Genomic DNA, 20,064 nt, shown 5'->3' with positions numbered 1-20,064 from the left:
AGTCTTCCCACACCATCCCAATGAAGCACTCACCCCTCCCCCAACCCCCCGCCCCCCCTACGGATTGCTGCTACTGCTGACATTTTAATTTTTCCCGAGGAAGTCAACGAATGGCTGCCACCTCCGAGAGAACCCTAGCGAAGACCCTCTTAAGGCAAACTTTATTTTCTCGAGGCTGAGAAACCCAGACGTCATTAACCCAAGTCTCTACACTCGGGGACTTCGAGTCCCTCCACATTAATAAAATCCGTCTCTGGGCTACTAGGGAGGCAAAGGCCAAGATGTTGGCCACTTTCGCCTCCTGAACTCCCGGGTCATCTGCCACTCCAAAGATCGCTATCTCTGGACTCGGCACCACCCGTGTGTTAAACACCTTGGACATTGCCCTCGCGAACCCTTGCCAGAACTCTCTAAGCTCCGGGCATGCCCAAAACATGTGGACATGGTTTGCAGGGTTGCCTTGCACCACATACAACTGTCTTCTACCCCAAAAACCTTGCTCATTCTCACTGCCGTCATGTGTGCCCAGTGGACCACCTTAAATTGAATTAGACTGAGCCTGGCACATGATGAGGAGGAATTAACCCTGCCCAGGACCTCTGCCCACAGACCCGCTTCCAACTCCTCACCCAGCTCCTCCCACTTGCCCTTGAGCTCCTCCACCGGGGTTTCCTCCGCCTCCTGTAGTTCCTGGTAGATATCCGACACCTTCCCCTTCCCCACCCAGGTGCCGGAGACCACCCTGTCCTGTATCCTCAGTGGCGGCAGCATCGGAAAGGCCACTACCTATTTTTTCAGGAAGGCTCATAGTTGCAGATATTTAAAGGCGTTTCCTGGCGGCAGATTAAATTTGTCCTCTAGCGCCTTCAAACTGGGAAAGCTTCCGTCTATGAATAGATCTCCCATCCTTCTGATGCCTGCCCTCTGCCAGCTCTGGAACCCACCATCCATCCTACCCGGGACAAACCTGTGGTTGTTGAATATCGAGATCCAAACCGACACTCCTTCCACCTTCCTCCTCCATTGTCCCCAAATCCGCAGTGTCGCCACCACCACCGGACTTGTGGAGTAACGGGTCTTTGAGAACGGCGAAGGAGCTGTTATCAAAGCTCCCAGACTAGTACCTTTACATCCTGCCGCCTCCAGCTGCTCCCACACCAACCCCCCCCCCCCTCCCCCCCATCGCCCACTTCCTAATCATAGCTTTATTGGCCGCTCACAACTGACTTCTGACTAACCCAGCTATTTCTAAGCTGTGATCTTGTTTTCCTAATTTCTTGATTATAAAGTGTAGATCAGTGTTCTTCAAATTTATTTTTCCCGGGGATCCATTTTTACCAACCGGCCAACCTTCGAGACCCACGCCGGCTGGCCTGAGCCACCCACCATTTTCTCTTCCCTTGTTTGCTGCTGACAAAAATGGAGGAAATGGTTTTGGGTCCCTTTGGCCCTCGGACACGCTCCTCTAATGGAACCTGTTGGATGAAGGTGAAGCCTTCCGGTGTCGGAAAGTATGGAGTCTCCATCTGTTCAAAATTCTTCATTTTTTTCCTGCAAAGTTTTATCAAATAAAACCCTCCCGAACTTGTAAAAAAAAAAAATTTTTTTAAATAAAATAAATGAAAAAAAAAATTAAATAAATAAAATAAATGAATAAAATGAATAACCCCCCCCCCCCCCCCAAACTTGTAAATCAAAAAGCTGCGACCATTTAAAAACAAAGAGGCCGCACTGCGCATGCGTGCCCGATCGTCGGAGCACTTGCGCACAGTTTATGATCTGGCACGCATGCGCAATGCGGCCGCATTTTTTTAACATGTATTTTGAAGCCCGCTTGCAGCCGGTGTTAATAACAGCCGGCTGCTGCGGCTGTTGCGCGCAGATTTGCGCGATCGGGAGCGCCGTGACAGACAGCTCCGCGACCCTTCCTACACCCGCCCGGTCATGGTAATACTGACACTGTCAATCTCTTTTATAAGGTAAAAGAGGACACTGATTTGCAGATGGGAAACTCCAACCAGACATCACATCAAGATCTGACAGAGTCACTCAATTCATCAAGATCTGAATATCATCGGTCTTTGAATGTGGAAGGAGAAATGTTTGTTGGTTCTGTCTGTGGGAAACAATTTCAAACATCAGGGTGACTGGAAAAGCAGAGATCCACACACCTGAGTGAGAGTGTTCCAGTGAACTGACTGCGAAAAGAGCTTTAACCAGTCACCCAGCCTGAAAAAACATCACACCATTCACAGCGGAGAGAAACCGTACACGTGTTCTGGGTGTGGACAAAGCTTCAACTGATCATCCAACCTGGAGAGACACAAGGACATGAACACCATGGAAAAACTGTGGAAATGTGGGGCCTGTGGGAAGGGTTTCAAATACCCATCCCTGCTGGAAAAACATCGACGCAGTCACACTGGAGAGAGGCCATTCACCTGCTCCGTTTGTGGGAAGCGATTCATTCAGTCATCCCACTTGCTGACCCACCAGCAAGTTCACATTGGTGAGAGGCTGTTTAACCAGTCAGACTGTGATAAGAACTCTAAAAGCTCCGAGGATCTGGCCAAGCAGCAGGTTGTTCGCACTGAGGGGCAGTTCAGCTGCTCTCACTGTGGGAACCTGTTTAAACGATCGCAGACACTCATTGAACATGAACGTACTCACACTGGGGAGAGACCATTAACCTGCTCTGTGTGTTGGAAGGGATTCACTCAGTCTTCCAGCCTCCAGAAACATCAGCGAGTCCACACTGGGGAGAGGCCATTCACCTGCTCCTTATGTGGAAAAGGATTCATTTATTTAACTAGCCTCCGATCACACCAACTTGTTCACTCAGATAAGAAACCTTTCCAATGCTTTGAATGTGGGAAGAGCTTTAAATCCACAAATGTTCTGCTGAGACACCAGCGGGTTCACACTGGGGAGAGGCTGTTCACCTGCTGTGACTGTGGGAAGGGATTCACTCGCTCATCCCACCTGGTGATGCACCAGCGAATTCACACTGGAGAGAAACCGTTCACCTGCTCAAAGTGTGGGATGGGATTCAGTCTCTCATCCAACTTGCTGACACACCAGCGCACTCACACTGTGGATAAACCATTCATCTGCTCCGAATGTGGGAAGGGATTCGTTTGTACAGCCTACTTACTGAGTCACCAGCGGGTTCACACTGGGGAGAGACCATTCTCCTGCTTTGACTGTGGGAAGGGCTTCACTCGCTCATTTCACCTGCTGGTTTACCAGTGAGTTCACACCAGGGAGAAACCATTTACCTGCTCAAAGTGTGGGAAGGGATTCACTCAGTCATCCCACTTGCTGAAACACTAGCAAGTTCAGACTGGGGATAAAACATTCACCTGCTCCGAATGTGGGAATGGATTCACTTGTACATCTGATTTACTGACACACCAACGCAGCCACACCGAGGAGAGACCGTTCACTTTCTCTCAGTGTGGGAAGGGAATCACTCAGACAGCCCATCTTCTGACACAGCAGCAAGTTGACAAGTGTCTGCAGGGGTTGGATTCTGCAGTTATTGCTGCTGTTAATCTCATCCCGGACTGAACCTTCTTCATTCTGACAGTTGGAGTTTATTTCTGATAATAATCCCTATAACTGGGCTGGGGTTTAATCCTCTGGATAAATGTCAAATGAACTAATATTGTTTCAGACACACAGTCGAGGCCTTCATTTCTCCAGGATAAGAGGAGATTGATTAATGTCCTGTCACAGACTGCTGCATTTTGGGAACTTTTCTCCTTTATAACTCTAGATTATTTCAGTTGTGAAACCTTGAGTTACTCCATGGACTAGTCCCAGCTCTCCATTGCTCCCAGAGTCTCTCTCTTAGCCTTGGGATCCAGGGAAGTTATCGGTAACATACGAGGGATCACTAAACACAAAACAGAGTCATTTGCACTGATGTGCTGGTCTCCCCAATCACTGACGATGTTGTTGTTTGTGGACCTCCTGCTCCTCTGATTTGTTTAATTGTTCACCACCATCCACGACTGAATGTAGCCGGGCAGCACAATGGCATCATATTTAGCACTGCTGCCTCACAGCGCCAGGCACTAGGATTCGATTCTGACCTTGGGCGGCTGTCTGTGTGGAGTTTGCACATTCTCCCCGTGTCTGCGTGGGTTTCCTCCGGGTGCTCCAGTTTCCTCCCACAGTCCAAAGATGTGCTGGTTAGGTAAATTGCTCCTAGGTGGGGCTAGGGGACAGGATGGGGTTTGGACTGAGATGGGGTGCTGTTTCAGAGGTTCAGTGCAGACCCGATGGCTGAATGGCCTCCTATACTGTAGGGATTCTATGACTGCAGCTTTGATCTGATCTGCTGTTTCCGCTGTTTATCATGGATTCTGTTTTAGGAATACCTGCTGCTGCTCCTGACATGTTCTCCTCCACTCCATGTTGAACCAGGGTTGGTCCCTTGGCTTGATGGTAATGGCAGAGAGAGGGATATGCCAGCCTCAGCCTATGAGGTTACAGACTGTGATTGAATATCAGGCTGCTGATGGCCCACAGCACCTCATGGATACCCTGTTTTTAGCGAGATGTGTTCTGAATCTACCCCACTTTGCACAGTGATAGCGACACACAGGACAATGGAGGGTAATCTCAGGGTGAAGATGGGACTCTGTCTCATAAAATAACAAGAATATTGTTTTTTCTATTCTTCCTGCCAAAGTGGAGAAGTGAAATACATCCCCTGGCCCGAGGCTAGGACAAAGTTACACTTTAACGGTTTAATTACAGAGCAACTACTGCAAATCCCATAAAGGTTGGATGAGCTAAGGTCTGGAACTGTTAACTCCCCAGCCATTGGTTGACTCCCAGTGGGTCAGAATGGAGGAGAGTTTGGGTAGGGGGTCGGGATTGAAGGCGCTAGCAACAGCGCCGCTCCTGACAGCCCTGGGAGTCGGGTAGTAATAGGTTTGTTGCAAATTTGTAGGCAGTTTCACCAACATTTCGGGTTGGGGGTAGGAGCAAAGGAAATGCTGATTTGGGGGAAACCATAGATTTGAGCCAGGGAGGTGGGATGGAAATTTTCAGAGATGAGGGGAGAAAGGAATTAGGACACTGAAAGATTTGTGGGTCGGTTTGCAGGATTGAAGGAGCTGGGAGTAAGATATGGGCTGGAGCAGGATGAAATATTTTGATACATGCAGGTTTGAGACTTTGCCAGAAAGGAGGTACAGAGATCCTGGAAGAGCCGGCCTCCACATTGCTGGAAATGAAATGAAATGAAATGAAAATGAAATGAAATGATATTGTCACAAGTAGGCTTCAAATGAAGTTACTGTGAAAAGCCCCTAGTCGCCACATTCCGGCGCCTGTTGATAATTAACTGTTATACCTCGGTTCGAGGCCCTGTTGTGTGAAGAAAACTGTGAGGTTTCAAACCTTCAACCTTGTGTTTGAAATAAGTTTAACCTTTAACTTGTAGATTCTGGAAAGAAGCAGTCACTTTCTGTCACTGTATAGAACCACCTTTGGTTTGTGAACTGAAAGAATTTAAGTTCCCCAGTTAGTTTTCATAGTTCTTTGGTTATTTTAACACCTATTACTTACACATGTATTTATTGAATATATCATACTATATTTTGCTCTCTCAACATTTACACCCTGATGACCTTTATGAACTGATTTTAAGGTAGTGTTTTTAAGGCTTGAAAGCTTTTGGGAGTCAGAGATATAATTATGGCATTGTAAAAAACTTGGGTAATGGAGTTTTGTTTGGATTAAGGAGGTTCCCTGTGGAGTTAATTAGATTTCAGCTTGGTAAGGTGATGTGATTAATGGGAGGATCTCAGGTAGCAGCCATTTTGCAGAAAAGAAGTTAGTTGACTTTTAGTTTTTAGAATAATCTTTACTGTCACAAGTCAGCTTACATTAACACTGCAATGAAGTTACTGTGAAAATCACCGAGTCGCCACATTCCGGCGCCTGTTCAGGTACACAGAGGGAGAATTCAGAATGTCCAATTCACCTAACAGCATGTCTTTCAGGACTTGTGGGAGGAAACCGGAACACCTGGAGGAAACCTATGCAGACACAGAGAACGTATAGACTCCGCACAGACAGTGACTCAAGCGGGAATCTAACCTGGGATCCTGGAGCTGTGAAGCAACAGTGCTAACCACTGTGCTTGGAAGGTGAGCTGAAACAAACTGAGAAGCAGCTTCTGAAGAAGTACAGCCAGAGATTCTGCGTGGGTCTGATTGTCAGTGAAGGACAGTCTGTTGTTGGGAGTTTTGATTCTCTGGTGTCTGAAACCACAAGATTCAATGTTTAGAGTCAACAAGATGAACAAGGAAACACATCAGGGCCCAAAACTCCAGCTGGATATTCACAGGAGAAAGTCTGTTATCAAACACCTCGAATGGACAGAACAGAGAAAGATCCCAACTGTAAGAAACTCTCAAATCATTTGTAAATATCTTTCAAATATTGACGGATTCCAACTGTCAGTTTCCAGTACATTTGAAGTCAATGGAAGGTGAAAGAGTGGTTATTCTGGACCAATAATAAACACTAATTAGATCACAGCGACTGAGTATGAGAGATGGTTAAAGGTTCCAGATGAAACTTGATTTTATTACCTTAAATTGGCAGATTCAGACATTTTATATCTTTGTGCTATTTACAGACTGGAAGCTGAAAGCTGCTGTTTCACTTTCAGTCAGGAGCAGATCCCAGTTTTACACCAATCTCTGATTTGACAGCACATTTCCAGCATTCACCATTGTTCTTCCTGACTCTGAACAAATTATAAAGGAGCTTCTGTGCCGCGTCTAGGAGCTCTGAACCATGGAAGAGAGCAGCTGGGACACATTTCTTACACACCTCAGGATTAACCCACACGGGGACTTTGCTGTCAGTGAAGAGAGATGACAAAGATCAAAGTGTCATTTGTCCCTCTCTGTGTGACCCTGAAGGACTGTGTGCAGGCTGAAGTTCTGTTCCTGCCGTGTGATCCTCCCAGATTGTCCTTTCTGAACTCCAGACAGGTGAAGTTAAACACTCAGGTGGGAAAGACAAAATACACAACAGGTTTAAACAAAGCTGATTTATTTGACATTAATCCACAATATTAAACTTCATTCCAGTTACTCTCAGCAGAAACAAACTCCAACTGTCAGAATGAACGTGGTTCAGTCCTGGATGTGATTAACAGCAGCAATAACAGCAGAACCCAACCCCTGTAATCATAGAATTTACAGTGCAGAAGGAGGCCATTCGGCCCATCGAGTCTGCACCGGCTCTTGGAAAGAGCACCCTACCCAAGGTCCACACCTCCACCCTATCCCCATAATCAGTAACCCCACCTAACACTAAGGACAATTTTGGACACTAAGGGCAATTTATCATGGCCAATCCACCTAACCTGCACATCTTTGGACTGTGGGAGGAAACCGGAGCACCCGGAGGAAACCCACGCACACACGGGGAGGATGTGCAGACTCTGCACAGACAGTGACCCAAGCCGGAATCGAACCTGGGACATGTAAGAACATAGGAACTAGGAACAGGAGTAGGCCATCTGGCCCCACGAGCCTGCTCCGCCATTCAATGAGATCATGGCTGATCTTTGTGGACTCAGCTCCACTCTCCGGCCCGTACACCATATCCCTGAATCCCTTTATTCTTTAGAAAGGTATTTATCTTTTTCTTAAAAACGTTTAAAGAAGGAGCCTCAACTGCTTCACTGGGCAAGGAATTCCAGAGATTCACAACCCTTTGGGTGAAGAAGTTCCTCCGAAACTCGGTCCTAAATCTACTTCCCCTTATTTTGAGCCTATGCCCCCTAGTTCTGCTTTCCCCGACCAGTGGAAACAACCTGCCCACATCTATCCTATCTATTCCCTTCATAATTTTATATGTTTCAATAAGATCCCCCGTATCCTTCTAAACTCCAATGAGTACAGTCCCAGTCTACTCAACCTCTCGTCATAATCTAATCCCCTCAACTCTGGGATCAACCTAGTGAATCTCCTCTGCACTCCCTCCAGTGCCAAAATGTCCTTTCTCAGGTAAGGAGACCAAAACTGAACACAATACTCTAGATGTGGCCTCACCAACACCTTATACAATTGCAGCATAACCTCCCTAGTCTTGAACTCCATCCCTCTAGCAATGAAAGACAAAACTCGATTAGCCTTCTTAATCACCTGTTGCACCTGCACACCAACTTTTTGCGACTCGTGCACCAGCACACCCAGGTCCCTCTGCACAGCAGCATGTTTTAACATTTTACCATTTAAATAATAATCCATTCTGCTGTTATTCCTCCAAAAATGGATAGCCTCACACTTGGCAACATTGAATTCCATCTGCCAGACCCTAGCCCATTCACCTAGACCAAGTGCAAACTTTGCCACATTGCACTTCGTCCCCAACTCCAAATCATCTATGTGGATGATCCTGGAGCTGTGAAGCAATTGTTCTAACCACTGTGCTACTGTGCTGCCCTTAATCACCGTGAATTCACTGGTGTGTCAGTGGGTGAGAAGACCAAGTGAATATCTTGCCGCACACACAGCTGGTGAACAGCCTCTTACTCGTGTGAATGTGTTTGTGTGACAGCAGATTCGATTGATTTTAAATCTCTCCTCACACTCTGAACTTTGAAAAGTGTGGACAAGTGGATGTGTGTTGAGGTGGGATGACTGAGCTAATCTCTTCCCACATATGAAATAGATGTACAGTCTTTGCCCAGTGTGAGTGCGCTGACGGACACTGAGTCCACATGTTCACTTGAATCAGTCCCACTGTGAGAGATTCTGAACAGTCTCTTGTCAGTGTATTTTATAACACTTTCCACAGTCCAGACATTTAGAATATCTTCAGTCAGTGCAAACTCACTGGTGTGTTAACAGGTAGAATGACTGAGTGAATCCCTCCCCCTCCCCACACATGGAGCAGGTGAATGACCTCTCCCCGGTGTGAACTCACTGATGTTGCTGCAGGATGGACAATCGCCTGAACCTCTTCCTGCACTGAGAGCAGGTGAATGGAGTGGAACCGGAGTGACTGCACTGGTGAACCATCAGTGAATGTGGGTTTTTACAGCTAAGACTGTGACAGGAGCATTTAAACCCTCTCTCTGCAGCATGAACTCACTGTGTGTGGGGAGGCTGGCTGGAGGAGTTGGACACGGAGAGATATTTGTCCGGGTGGATTGGTGGAAGTGAGGAAACTAGCAGAGGCAGCTGATTGGATTGTCTCACACTTATTGGAGGGGAGGATGGAGGAGACAGGAGAGGGAGAACATTTCAAAAGGAACTAACTTGTCTTCGAGATATTAAAAAGATTCAACATGATGTGGGTGAAATAGAAAGTTGACTTATTTTACTTTGATTCACAATATTAACTACTATAACTGGGCTGGGGTTTATTAACAACATCAGAAACAGGCCCCAATGAACATGGTTCAGTCCTGGATGTGATTAACAGCAAAGTTCAATCACTGTCGTTACTCGTGAAGTCGCTGGTGTCTCAGCAGGGCGGATGAGTGAGTGAATCTCATCTTACACACAAAGCAGGTGAATGGCCTCTCCCCCGTGTGAACTCGCTGGTGTGTCAGCAGACTGGATAAGGTAGTGACTCTCTTCCCACCCCTGGAGCAGGTGAATGGGACCAACGCTGTGTGAGTGCGCTGGTGTATCAGCAGGGCAGATGACTGAATGAATCCCTTCCCACAACTGGTACAGATGAATGGCTTCTCCCCAGTGTGAGTGCGCTGGTGTATCAGCTGGTTGGATAAGGTAGTGAATCCCTTCCCACACATGGAGCAGGTGAATGGTTTCTCCCCAGTGTGAACTCTCTGGTGTATAACCAGGTGGGATGACCGAGTGAATCCCTTCCCACACTCAGAGCAGGTGAATGGCCTCTCCCCAGTGTGGGCGCGCTGATGTACAGTGAGTTGAGAGGACCATCTGAACCCAGTCCCACAGTGAGAGCACCTGAACGGTGTCTTGTTAGTGTGAACACGCCAATGTCGCATAAGTTCCCAGGAACTTTTGAAGCACTTCTCACAGTCTGAGCATTTAAAAGGTCTCTCCCCAGTGTGAACGCGTTGGTGTACAGTGCGTTGAGATGACCATTTGAACCCAGTCCCACAGTGAGAGCACCTAAACGGTCTCTTGTCAGTGTGAATACGTTGGTGGGACATAAGTTCGCTGGAACCTTTAAAGCACTTCCCGCAGTCTCGACACTTAAACAGTTTCACTTCAGTGTGAATTTGCTGGTGTTTTACCAGGCTCTTTGACTTCATGAATCCCTTCCCACGCACAGTGCAGGTGAACGGCCTCTCTCCAGTGTGACTGCGTTGATGGGTTTCCAACTCAGACGGGTATCTGAATCCATTCCCACAGTCCCCACATTTCAACGGTTTATGTCTGGTCTGACTGCATTTATGTTTTGACAGCCCAGATGATCGACTGAATCCTCGTCCACACACACAACACGTGTACGGTTTCTCCCCACTGTGAACGATGCTTTTTCCTTCCATGTTCGAAATTCGATGATATAAAGTCACAATAAATTGGGTGACTGTCAGATCCTGATGCGATGTTCGATTTGAGTTTCCCAACAAATCCCCTTCTCATACCCTGTGAAATTGATTTATAACAGGAAATAGGGAGTGAGAGAGAACCCACAAAAACACAAAGGCAGGTTGTGAAATTGAGCTGAATGAATCTGGTCATTTGTGGGGCTGGCACTGGGAAAAAGTGACCATGAAAACTGCTGGATTGTCAGAAAAACCCAGCTGGTTCACTGATGTCCTTCAGGGAAGAGAACCTATCACCTGGTCTGGATCTACAGAAGACTCGGTCCTTTATGTCTTCAACTCAAACAGAACTTAGAATCTCCAAACTCTGAAGCTCTACCACCACAAAGAAAGAGCTGAGTGCTCAGCCATTCAGAGGCATTTAAGACTCAACCTCATTGCTGTGGGTGCTTCCACACGGAGGCCAGACTGGATAAGGATGACAGATTTCCTTCAAGGACATTTACCAGATGGGTTTTTACAACAATCAACAATAGTTTCATGGTCGTCATTAGACTTTTAAAATTCCATATTTTTATTGAATTCAAATTCCACCATCTGCCCTGGTGGGATTCAAACCCATTTCCCCAGAGCATTACCCTGGGTCTCTGGATTACAAGTGCAGTGACAATACCACTACGCCAATGTGTCCCCCTTTGTGATGTATGTTAACACCATCACCTTCAAGTTCCCCTCAAAATCACACAGCAGCCTGACTAGTCTGACCCAGTACAAGAGGAACTGGAATTTCCTCCATTTAAATCCTGGGAAAATGAAGTCATTGTCTTCAGTCCCCGCTACAAACTCCACTCCCTGAACACCAACTCCAACCCTCTCCCTGGCAACTGAGTGAGGTTGACGCAAACTCTTCACAACTTCAGAATAATATTTGACCCCAAGATGAGTGTACAAGCACAAATCCCCATCATCACCAAGACCACCATTTCCACATCAGGAACTTCACCCAACTGCACCCTAATCCGAGTTCATCTATTGCTGAAACTCTGATCCATTCCTGTTACCTCTCAACTTATTATCCTACACACTCCCGGCCAGCCTCCCAGATTCATCCTCCCTGTAATCCTGGGGTCACACAAAACTCTGCTGCCTGTGTGCTTACTCACACCAAGTCCTGTTCACCCATCACCCCTATGCTCACAGACCGACCGCTGTAATCTCCTCCAGCCTCACAACCTTCTGGGAGAGCTGCACTTCCTCTAATTCCTGAACATTCTGATATTAACTGTGCCACCATTTGTGGCTGCACCTTCATTTTCCCAAGGCCATAAATTGTGGAATTTCCTCCCTAAACCTTTCCGCCTCTCAATCCAACTTTCCTCCTTTAGGATATTCCTTCAAACCTACCTCATTGATCAAACGTTTGGCCATCAGCCTTAATATCTTCCTTACGTGGCTCAGTGTCAATGTTGTTTGATAACATTTCTGTGAAATATCGAGGGATGTTTCATTACCTTAAAGGCTCAATATAAATAGATCAGCGCATAATGATTTGGACATATATCACCACTGTTCCTTCATCATCACTGGGTGAATAACCTGTAACTCCTTATCTAACATCATTGGTGGAGCACCTTCACCACACAGACTGCAGCGGTTCAAGAAGCTCAAACGTTATAATCTCACAAACTGGGGTTTGGCAATATTTGCTGTTGGTCTTGTTAGTGACACCATTGAGGAGTCACCCGGGGAGTGGGAGTGATGTCACTGTGCAATTGTGGGTGTGTGATGACATCACAGACAGGAAGACAGAACATCTGGGTCGGTGCAAACCAGTGATCACCACACAGTATGGAGGATGTGAGGGTCTTTGAAAGGGTGCAAAGGAGATTTACCAGAATGGTTCCAGGGATGAGGGATTATAGTTGCAATGTTAGGTTGGATTTGGATTTTGTTTATTGTCACATGTACCGAGATACAGTGAAAAGTATTTTTCTGCAAGCAGCTCAACAGATCATTAAGTCCATGAAAAGAAAAGAAATACATAACAGGGCAACACAATGTACACAATGTAACTACATAAACACTGCCATCGGGTGAAGCATACAGGGGTGTAGTGTCAATCAAGTCAGTCCATAAGTGGGTTGTTCTCCTTGGAGCAAATGGCAGAGGGGAGATTTGATAGAGGTGTACCAGTTTCTGATAGGGTTGGATAGTTTATGATATGTCTAGATAAGGTAGATAAAGAAACATCTCCATTATCCGATCATACAATGATTTCAGGGCAGATTTACGATTTGGTGGTGGTGGGGATGTGATGAATAAATTACACCCAGTGAGTGGTAATGACCTGGAACTTTAATGCTGGAACTTTAAACATTCTCTCCTCCTGCTGACAGGACAGAGTTCGGCGCGCATGCGTCCTGCTGCTCCTTTAACATTAACCCTGGCCTGGCCGCTGCCGGAAATGCTGCGGCCCGGGGAAGCGCGCCGCAGGGTTGAGAGTTTCTTATTCGCGGTTTGAGGTCTTCACTGAGTGTTTATCAAGTCTTTCCGCCCGCCCACAGCGCGCATTGCTCTCTCGGGCACACTGTTACCTTACCCGCTGTGGAGACCAGAAACAAGCTGCTCCCCATCACCCCCACTGCGCATGTTCCTTTCACTGGGCTGTTCCGCACCTGCGCGATGGTCTCTTGTCCATATCCGGGAGTCTCTGCCGCGTGGCATGCTGGGCAAAATGCCCGCCATTGAAGATAATGGTTGAAAAGATTTATTTGTTGTTGTTGGATGTCGACTGGGACTGAAGGACCATACAGAAACGCAAACGCACGACCCAATTCTCTTTTGGAGTTGGTCTGAAATTGTGAGACACAGTGGAAATAAATAGACAAAACCATCCCGCTAGGCACAAATGGATAATAATAATCTTTATTATTGCCACAAGTAGGCTTAGATTAACACTGCAATACAGTTACTGTGAAAATCCCAAGGGCCTGTTCGAATACACTGAAGCAGAATTCAGAACGTCCAAATTACCTAACACCATGTCTTTCGGGACTTGTGTTAGGAAACCCACACAGACACGGGGAGAACGTGCAGACTCTGCCAGACAGTGACTCAAGTGGAAATCAAACCTGGGACCCTGGTGCTGTTAAGCAACGGTGCTAACCACTGTGCTACCATACTTCGTGGTATCTCAGCAGGTTCGATCAACAAGTGAATCTATTCCAACACAGAGAACATTTAAACAGCCACTCTCCAGTAAGAATGTGCTGATCATGCATGAAACCTTTGAATCTTTAAACTAGGGCATGTTCCGCTGGAATAATAGCAAGATGTCCTGGCTTACAAAGTATTTGAATGGTCTCTCTCCAGTGTGACTGTGCTATCTGTCAGTAAATGATATGACCGAGAGCAGCGCTTCCCACATTGAGCTGCTGAGTGGTCAATCTGCAGTGTCATGACACCCTGGGCCAGTGCGTGGTCAATTCCAGCCCCACTTGACAAGGAGTCACAACACAATGAAATTTAACTTTTATCTTAAAATACCCCATGTCTTCAGATGGCCAATAACTACAGTCACCTGGCCTTGTAAATTTAAACACTATTAACCTTATATTATTAACAGTAACTATAATTAAATAGGCAACACATGCAACTGGTTAATTCTACTATCCAATGACTGGGACTACGGCGCTGAGAACCCGGGTACGAATCCCAGCCCTGGGTCATTGTCCATGTGGAGTTTGTACATTCTCCCCGTGTCTGTATAGGTTTCACCCCCACAACCCAAAGATGTGCAGGTTAGGTGTATTGGCTATGCTAAATTGCCCCTTAATTGGAAAAAAATAATTGGGTGCTCTAAATTTATTTTTAGAAAAATTCTATCTAATATCTAACTCTCAACCATCTCCCCTGAACTCACCCCACCCTCTACACATAGACAGACAAACAAACACAGAGGGGAAAGAGAGTGTGAACTTAATGCCGACAATAAAAGGTTAAGAGTCTGTTTCAGATGGAAGTATTGCAGTTAGTTCCTTCACTCTCGGCTTTAAGATGGATGTTGCCTTTACATTCAGTTTGCAATGGTTTTCACAGTAGACTCACAGAACGAGCAGGCAACCAGCATTTGAGAGAGAGAAAGTTTCTTCTTCCAGGGTCTAGAAGTTTCATGCCTTCAGACAGTACGCAGTAGAGCAGAGTGAGAAAGCTGCTTCCACCGTGAGGGTCCAGTGGCTTCGCCTGGGTTTTCTCTGAAAAACTACACCTGATAAGAACAAATCGCTAGCTGTTGCCGGGTGGAATACTGTCCCTAGCCAATCCATTGATCACCAGTCAACCAATTGGAACAAACCCCTTATATCTCTAGGGTGCCATAAAGTCTGGATTTGTCTGTCCAAAATAGAAAACTTGATAACACAGTGTACAGTTTTGACACTTTGAGTTGCTTACTTCCTCTGCTCGAGTTAAATGTATGTCTCAATGGTCCAAAATAATAAAGAGAAAATTAAAGGAATACGAATTAAGGGAATCAACCGTAAGATCCATATAGCAACATGACTGTATCATGGGTTCCCAGATCAGAGAGGAAGTCCGTTCATTCCCAGTCAGTGACTTGCACTTTATAGCACCTTAACAGTAATGACAACATTCCATAACCCTTCACAGGAACATTAACTGTCCCAATATTTAAATAGTTGATTGCTGACATTTTTATGCTCGTCTCTCCAATTTAATCCCAAAACACAGCTGTAATTCCCACACAGTCAAAACAGGAATGATCTGCTTTTCTCGACATGAATCAATGGCACTGCAAAATAGCATTCCATAACACACTGACAGTTGTGAAACCACTGGTCCTCTGATTCATGGTTAATTGACCTGCCAGAATGCAACATAAACGTGAATTGTGTGTGTATTTCATGTTTATTACATCACACACATATTTTAGTAAAATGTCTTTCAACTGATTGATCCCAGACTGATTTATTCCACCAATATTAATAACAAATGTTTCATGTCTCCAGTTTTGTTTTACTGCTCCTGTATTCAGCCAATCTCAATTTTTTCTCCGTGCATTTCTTGCTGGTAATTTCTCTCTTATTTTATTCTCCGGACTGTTTAAATCAGTTTCCCATCTGTGTTGTGTCTCTCCATCCAGATTATTCAGACATTGTACCCAAGTTGGTTAAGATTTCAGCATTATGGTTTGTACATTTGATCTGCTAGGTGTCTGCCATTTCCCCCAGTCTCTCTCTTTGTCCTCCTGAAGTTTGTTGTGATCAGTCTCACTGTTTCCTATATTTCCATTTCCCCAGTCTCTCTCTGTTCTCCTGGAATTTGTTACTATCCTCCCCACTATTCCTGTATTTCAATTTTCCCCAGTCTATCTCGGTGTCATCCTGAAATTTGTTATGATCAGCCTCACTGTTTCCTATATTTCCATTCCCCCAGTCTCATTCTGTTCTCCTGGAATTTGTTACTATCCTCCCTATTATTCTTATATTTCTATTTTCCCCAGTTTCTCCCTGTCCTCACTGTTTCCTATATGTCAATTTTCACCAGTCTCTCTCTGCTTCCCTTAAGTTTGCCCGATAGGACAGGACATGTCCCATATGTGTTTGCGTGGGTGTTGGTGTATCCACGAGTGCCTGGTATGTGTGTTTGTAGAATATATTGGTGTGTATGTGTGTCTGTATATTTTCTATGAAGTCGACATAGTTAATATAGAAAGGTACAGGAGGTGAAGTGGCTGCATAAAGCCCCATGTTCGAGGTATAAAAGAGCTTCCTTGACCTTGTTACTAATGATAGTGAATACACTCTGAAAATAACAATTTCAAAACTATTTTCAAAAAAATTTAGAGTACCCAATTATTATTTTTTCAAACGAAGGGGCAATTTAGTGTGGTCAATCGACCTAACCTGCACATCTTTGGGTTGTGGGGGTGAAACCCATGCAGACACAGGAAGAATATGCAAACACGGACAGTGACCCAGGGCCAGGCTTCAAACATGGGTCCTCAGTGCTGTAGGCAGCAGTGTTAACCACTGCACCACCGTGCCACCCACAATTTTAAAAACTAAACGTGACTACACATGCGTACTTATAGCTTCCTACATTACAACAGTGAATATATTTCAAAAGTACTCCATTGGCTTTAAAACACTTTAGGAGGTCCAGTGGGAGTGAGGTTTTATAGAAATGTACATTTGTTCTCACTGTCCCTACACCCGGACATATTACACTCTGTGTCCTCACCAAAATAATTGATAAAGGTAGAGTCTTAATCTTGTGTAATAACCACAGTGTTGACACCATTTTGAATACTCTGTGAAACTCCAGACACACCATATGCACAATTATTTGTTGTAAAACACAGCGAGTTGTTGTGATTTGGAATGCACGGTCTATAAATGGTGCTGGAATCTCATTGGACTGTAACTTCCAAAAGGGAATTTGGTACATTCTGAAAAAGAAAACAAAAGTCAAACTCTGGGATTAATGGGTCACTATACGAAGAGCTGGCACGGGGAAAATGGGCCAAATAGACTCCTCTGTGCTCTAGCAGCCTTGTGTACATGTAAAGGGAGTGGTAACAACCTGGAACCTACTGCCTATGAGGGTAGGAGATGCAGAGATGACGGAAGGATTTCAATTGGAAAGGCACTGAGAGAAATAAACCTACAGGGATTCGGGGAATGAACGGGACAATGGACAGACTGGTTTCCTCCACAGGGAGCTGACATGGTCCCAAAGGGCTGAATGGCCCCATCCCCCACCCTCCAGATGCTGTGATCTCAGGAGAGAAATTCAGCTGCTCCAGTCTCCAACTAACTGGAGTCCCTTATCTCTGGTGCCATTCCAGTCCAAAGATGTGCAGGTTAGGTGGATTGGCCATGATAAATTGCCCTTAGTGTCCAAAATTGCCCTTAGTGTTGGGTGGGGTTACTGGGTTATGGGCATAGGGTGGAGGTGTTGACCTTGGGTGGGGTGCTCTTTCCGGGGACCGGTGCAGACTCGATGGGCCGAATGGCCTTCTTATGCATTGTAAATTCTATGATAATCTATGATCTATGATTCTTGTAAATGTCCTCTACACCCTCTCTAAGTACTTGACATATTTCCTAAAGTGTGGGGCCCATATATAGGTTTCCACTCTAAAGGGTAGAATTGATAAGTCCAGGGTTAGACTGCACTGGGAGAACTTTCAACATTGGTGATCTCCATTTAGAAAAAGGAAATAGAGGCACTGGATAAGGTGCAACAAAGATTCATAATATACAGAACTGAGAGCATTTAACACTCAGGTTAGGCTGGGGCTGCTTTTTTCTGGAAAAGAGAAGACTGATGGGTGCCCGGATGGAAATCTTTAAGATTATGAAGGAATTCAATAATCCAATAGGAATTTCAGTAGAAACCTCTTTACCCGCGAGTGGTGAGAATGTGGAACTCACTACCACAGCGAGTGGTTGAAGTGAACAGCATGAATACACTGAACGTAAAGCTAGATGCATACATGAGAGAGAAAGAATAGGAGATGCTGATGGGGGAGATATAGAGGGGTGGGTGGAGGATCATGTGGAGCATAAATACGGACACAATCCATGGCTACCCTCAGCCAGTATGGGAATTTAACCTGTGCTGTTGGTGTCACTCAGCACAAACCAGCCAACTGAGCTAACTGATCCCCGTGTCAATCTGTAATAATTCCTTAAATATTGCCTGAGATTGCCCGTCTCCCACCATACTATTTAATGTTGTTTCCCAGGGCACCTCAGACAACTTGCCCGTTTTCTTCTGTGAAAAGCACCGAGATAAATTAAACAAAAGAACAATGTAAGCACCATAGCCCATCTTCATGGCAATGTGGCATGATTTTTGCGGTTTCCAAACAGAAATGGTAATGAAACATCTTCTAACCTCACTCTTTCACCCTTGTGAAATGTGAAACCAGATGTTCGCAAGAAGGCTCAGAGAGAATCAGGCCACTGGAGACGAAGTCGTGAGACTGGCCAGTCCAGCAGAAAGAAATCCTCTGACCTTCCCCATTGACCAACAGAATGAACAAAATGCAGTCCTGGATGTAATTGACAACAGAAACAATAACAGCAGAATCCAATCCCTGTAATCAGTTATAAACTTGTTGGTGTCTCAGAAAGAGCGATGAATTACTAAATCCCTTCGCACATTGAGGGCAGGTGAATGGCCTCTCCCCAGTATGAACTCCCTGGTGTGACTGCAGATGGCATAACCAAGTGAATTGTGCAAATAGATGTGAACGGGTGTGAGATAATGGGGATTATGGAGACATGGCTGCAGGATGACCAGGGATGGGAACTGAATATATTCAGTATTTAGGAAGGAGAGACAAAAAGGAAAAGGCAGTGGAGTGGCAGTGCTGGTTAAAGAGGAAATGAATGCAATAGTGAGGAAGGATATTAGCTCTGACAATGTGCAATCTGTATGGGTAGAGCTGAGAAACACCAAGGGGCAAAATAATTAGTGGGCATCGTATATAGACCCCAAACTGCAGTGGTGATGTTGGGAATGGCACAAAACAGGAAATTAGGCTGATTGTTAAAGTTTCTATAGGTATATGACGAGGAAAGGATTGGAGAAGACAAACGTAGCTTCCTTAGTCAGAAACAGGGGAATGTATAATAGGGGACAAAGAAATGGGTGAGCAAATAAATACATATTTTGGTTCTGTCTTCAGAAATGTGGACACAAATCAGACACAGAAATGTTGGGGACGCAGGATTTAGTGAGAGGGAGGAACTGAAGGAGATCAATATTAGTAGCGAAGTGGTGTTGGGGAAATTGATGGGATTGAAGGCTGATGAATCCCCAGGGCCTGATAATCTGCAACTCAAAGTACTTAAAGAAGTGACTCTCTGTGGTAGTCTGTGTAGAGGTATTACGGTACCTGGTAATGCTGGAACACCATTGGTAGATATTGTATGTTTCTTATTGGTCAAGCTGTATGGTAGTTCTGCCCTGCAAGGCGGGGTATAAGAGCCCGTGCCGCCCCAGCAGCATTCTTTCTGTACCTGAGCTGCTGGGGGAAACATCTAGCTTATTAAAGCCTTCAGTTGGACTACAACCTCGCTTTCGTGGTGATTGATCGTGCATCACTTTAATAAGGTAGATTTAAAAGGATGGAGCTCCGAATCAAGCCGGAGTGTCTGCAACTTAGCCCCCACGTGGCAAACTCCGCAGCAACCGTCAAGCACTGGCTGGCGTGTTTTAACGGATATCTCGGAACAGCCGAAAACACACCCACGGGAGAACAGAAATTGCAAGTCCTGCACTCAAGGGTGAGCCCAGAAATTTACACCCTCATCGAGGCCACGGACGACTTTGATGCTGCATTGGAGCTGCTAAAAGGACATTATATTCGCCGGGTAAACCAGGTCTACGCCCGACATCTGCGAGCAACGAGGCGACAAATCCCTGGGGAAATCACTGGAAGAATTCTACAGTGCGCTCCTGGTGTTGGGGAGAACCTGCAGCTGCCCGCAAGTTTCGGCGAGCGA

The 20,064-nt window shown here is 45.6% G+C and overlaps 3 protein-coding genes across 7 annotated transcripts in view; 1 reads left to right on the top strand and 2 right to left on the bottom strand.

The window, feature by feature from the left end:
- Positions 1 to 20,064, top strand: part of LOC140421474 (uncharacterized) — a 366,287-nt gene that overhangs the window by 196,883 nt on the left and 149,340 nt on the right. The window lies entirely within an intron of this gene.
- Positions 1 to 20,064, bottom strand: part of LOC140421475 (uncharacterized) — an 856,937-nt gene that overhangs the window by 783,657 nt on the left and 53,216 nt on the right. The window lies entirely within an intron of this gene.
- LOC140418925 (uncharacterized) lies at positions 7,067 to 13,181 on the bottom strand. Its single transcript, XM_072502601.1, has 2 exons — positions 13,125 to 13,181; positions 7,067 to 10,625 (listed from the first exon to the last, which is right to left on the bottom strand). The coding sequence occupies exon 2, from the start codon at positions 10,523 to 10,525 to the stop codon at positions 9,488 to 9,490; it is 1,038 nt and encodes a 345-aa protein (XP_072358702.1). The 5' UTR covers positions 10,526 to 10,625; positions 13,125 to 13,181; the 3' UTR covers positions 7,067 to 9,487.

This window comes from Scyliorhinus torazame, chromosome 5, assembly GCF_047496885.1.
Source record: "Scyliorhinus torazame isolate Kashiwa2021f chromosome 5, sScyTor2.1, whole genome shotgun sequence".
NCBI lineage: Eukaryota > Metazoa > Chordata > Chondrichthyes > Carcharhiniformes > Scyliorhinidae > Scyliorhinus > Scyliorhinus torazame.
This window is presented reverse-complemented; position numbering and strand designations above follow the sequence as displayed.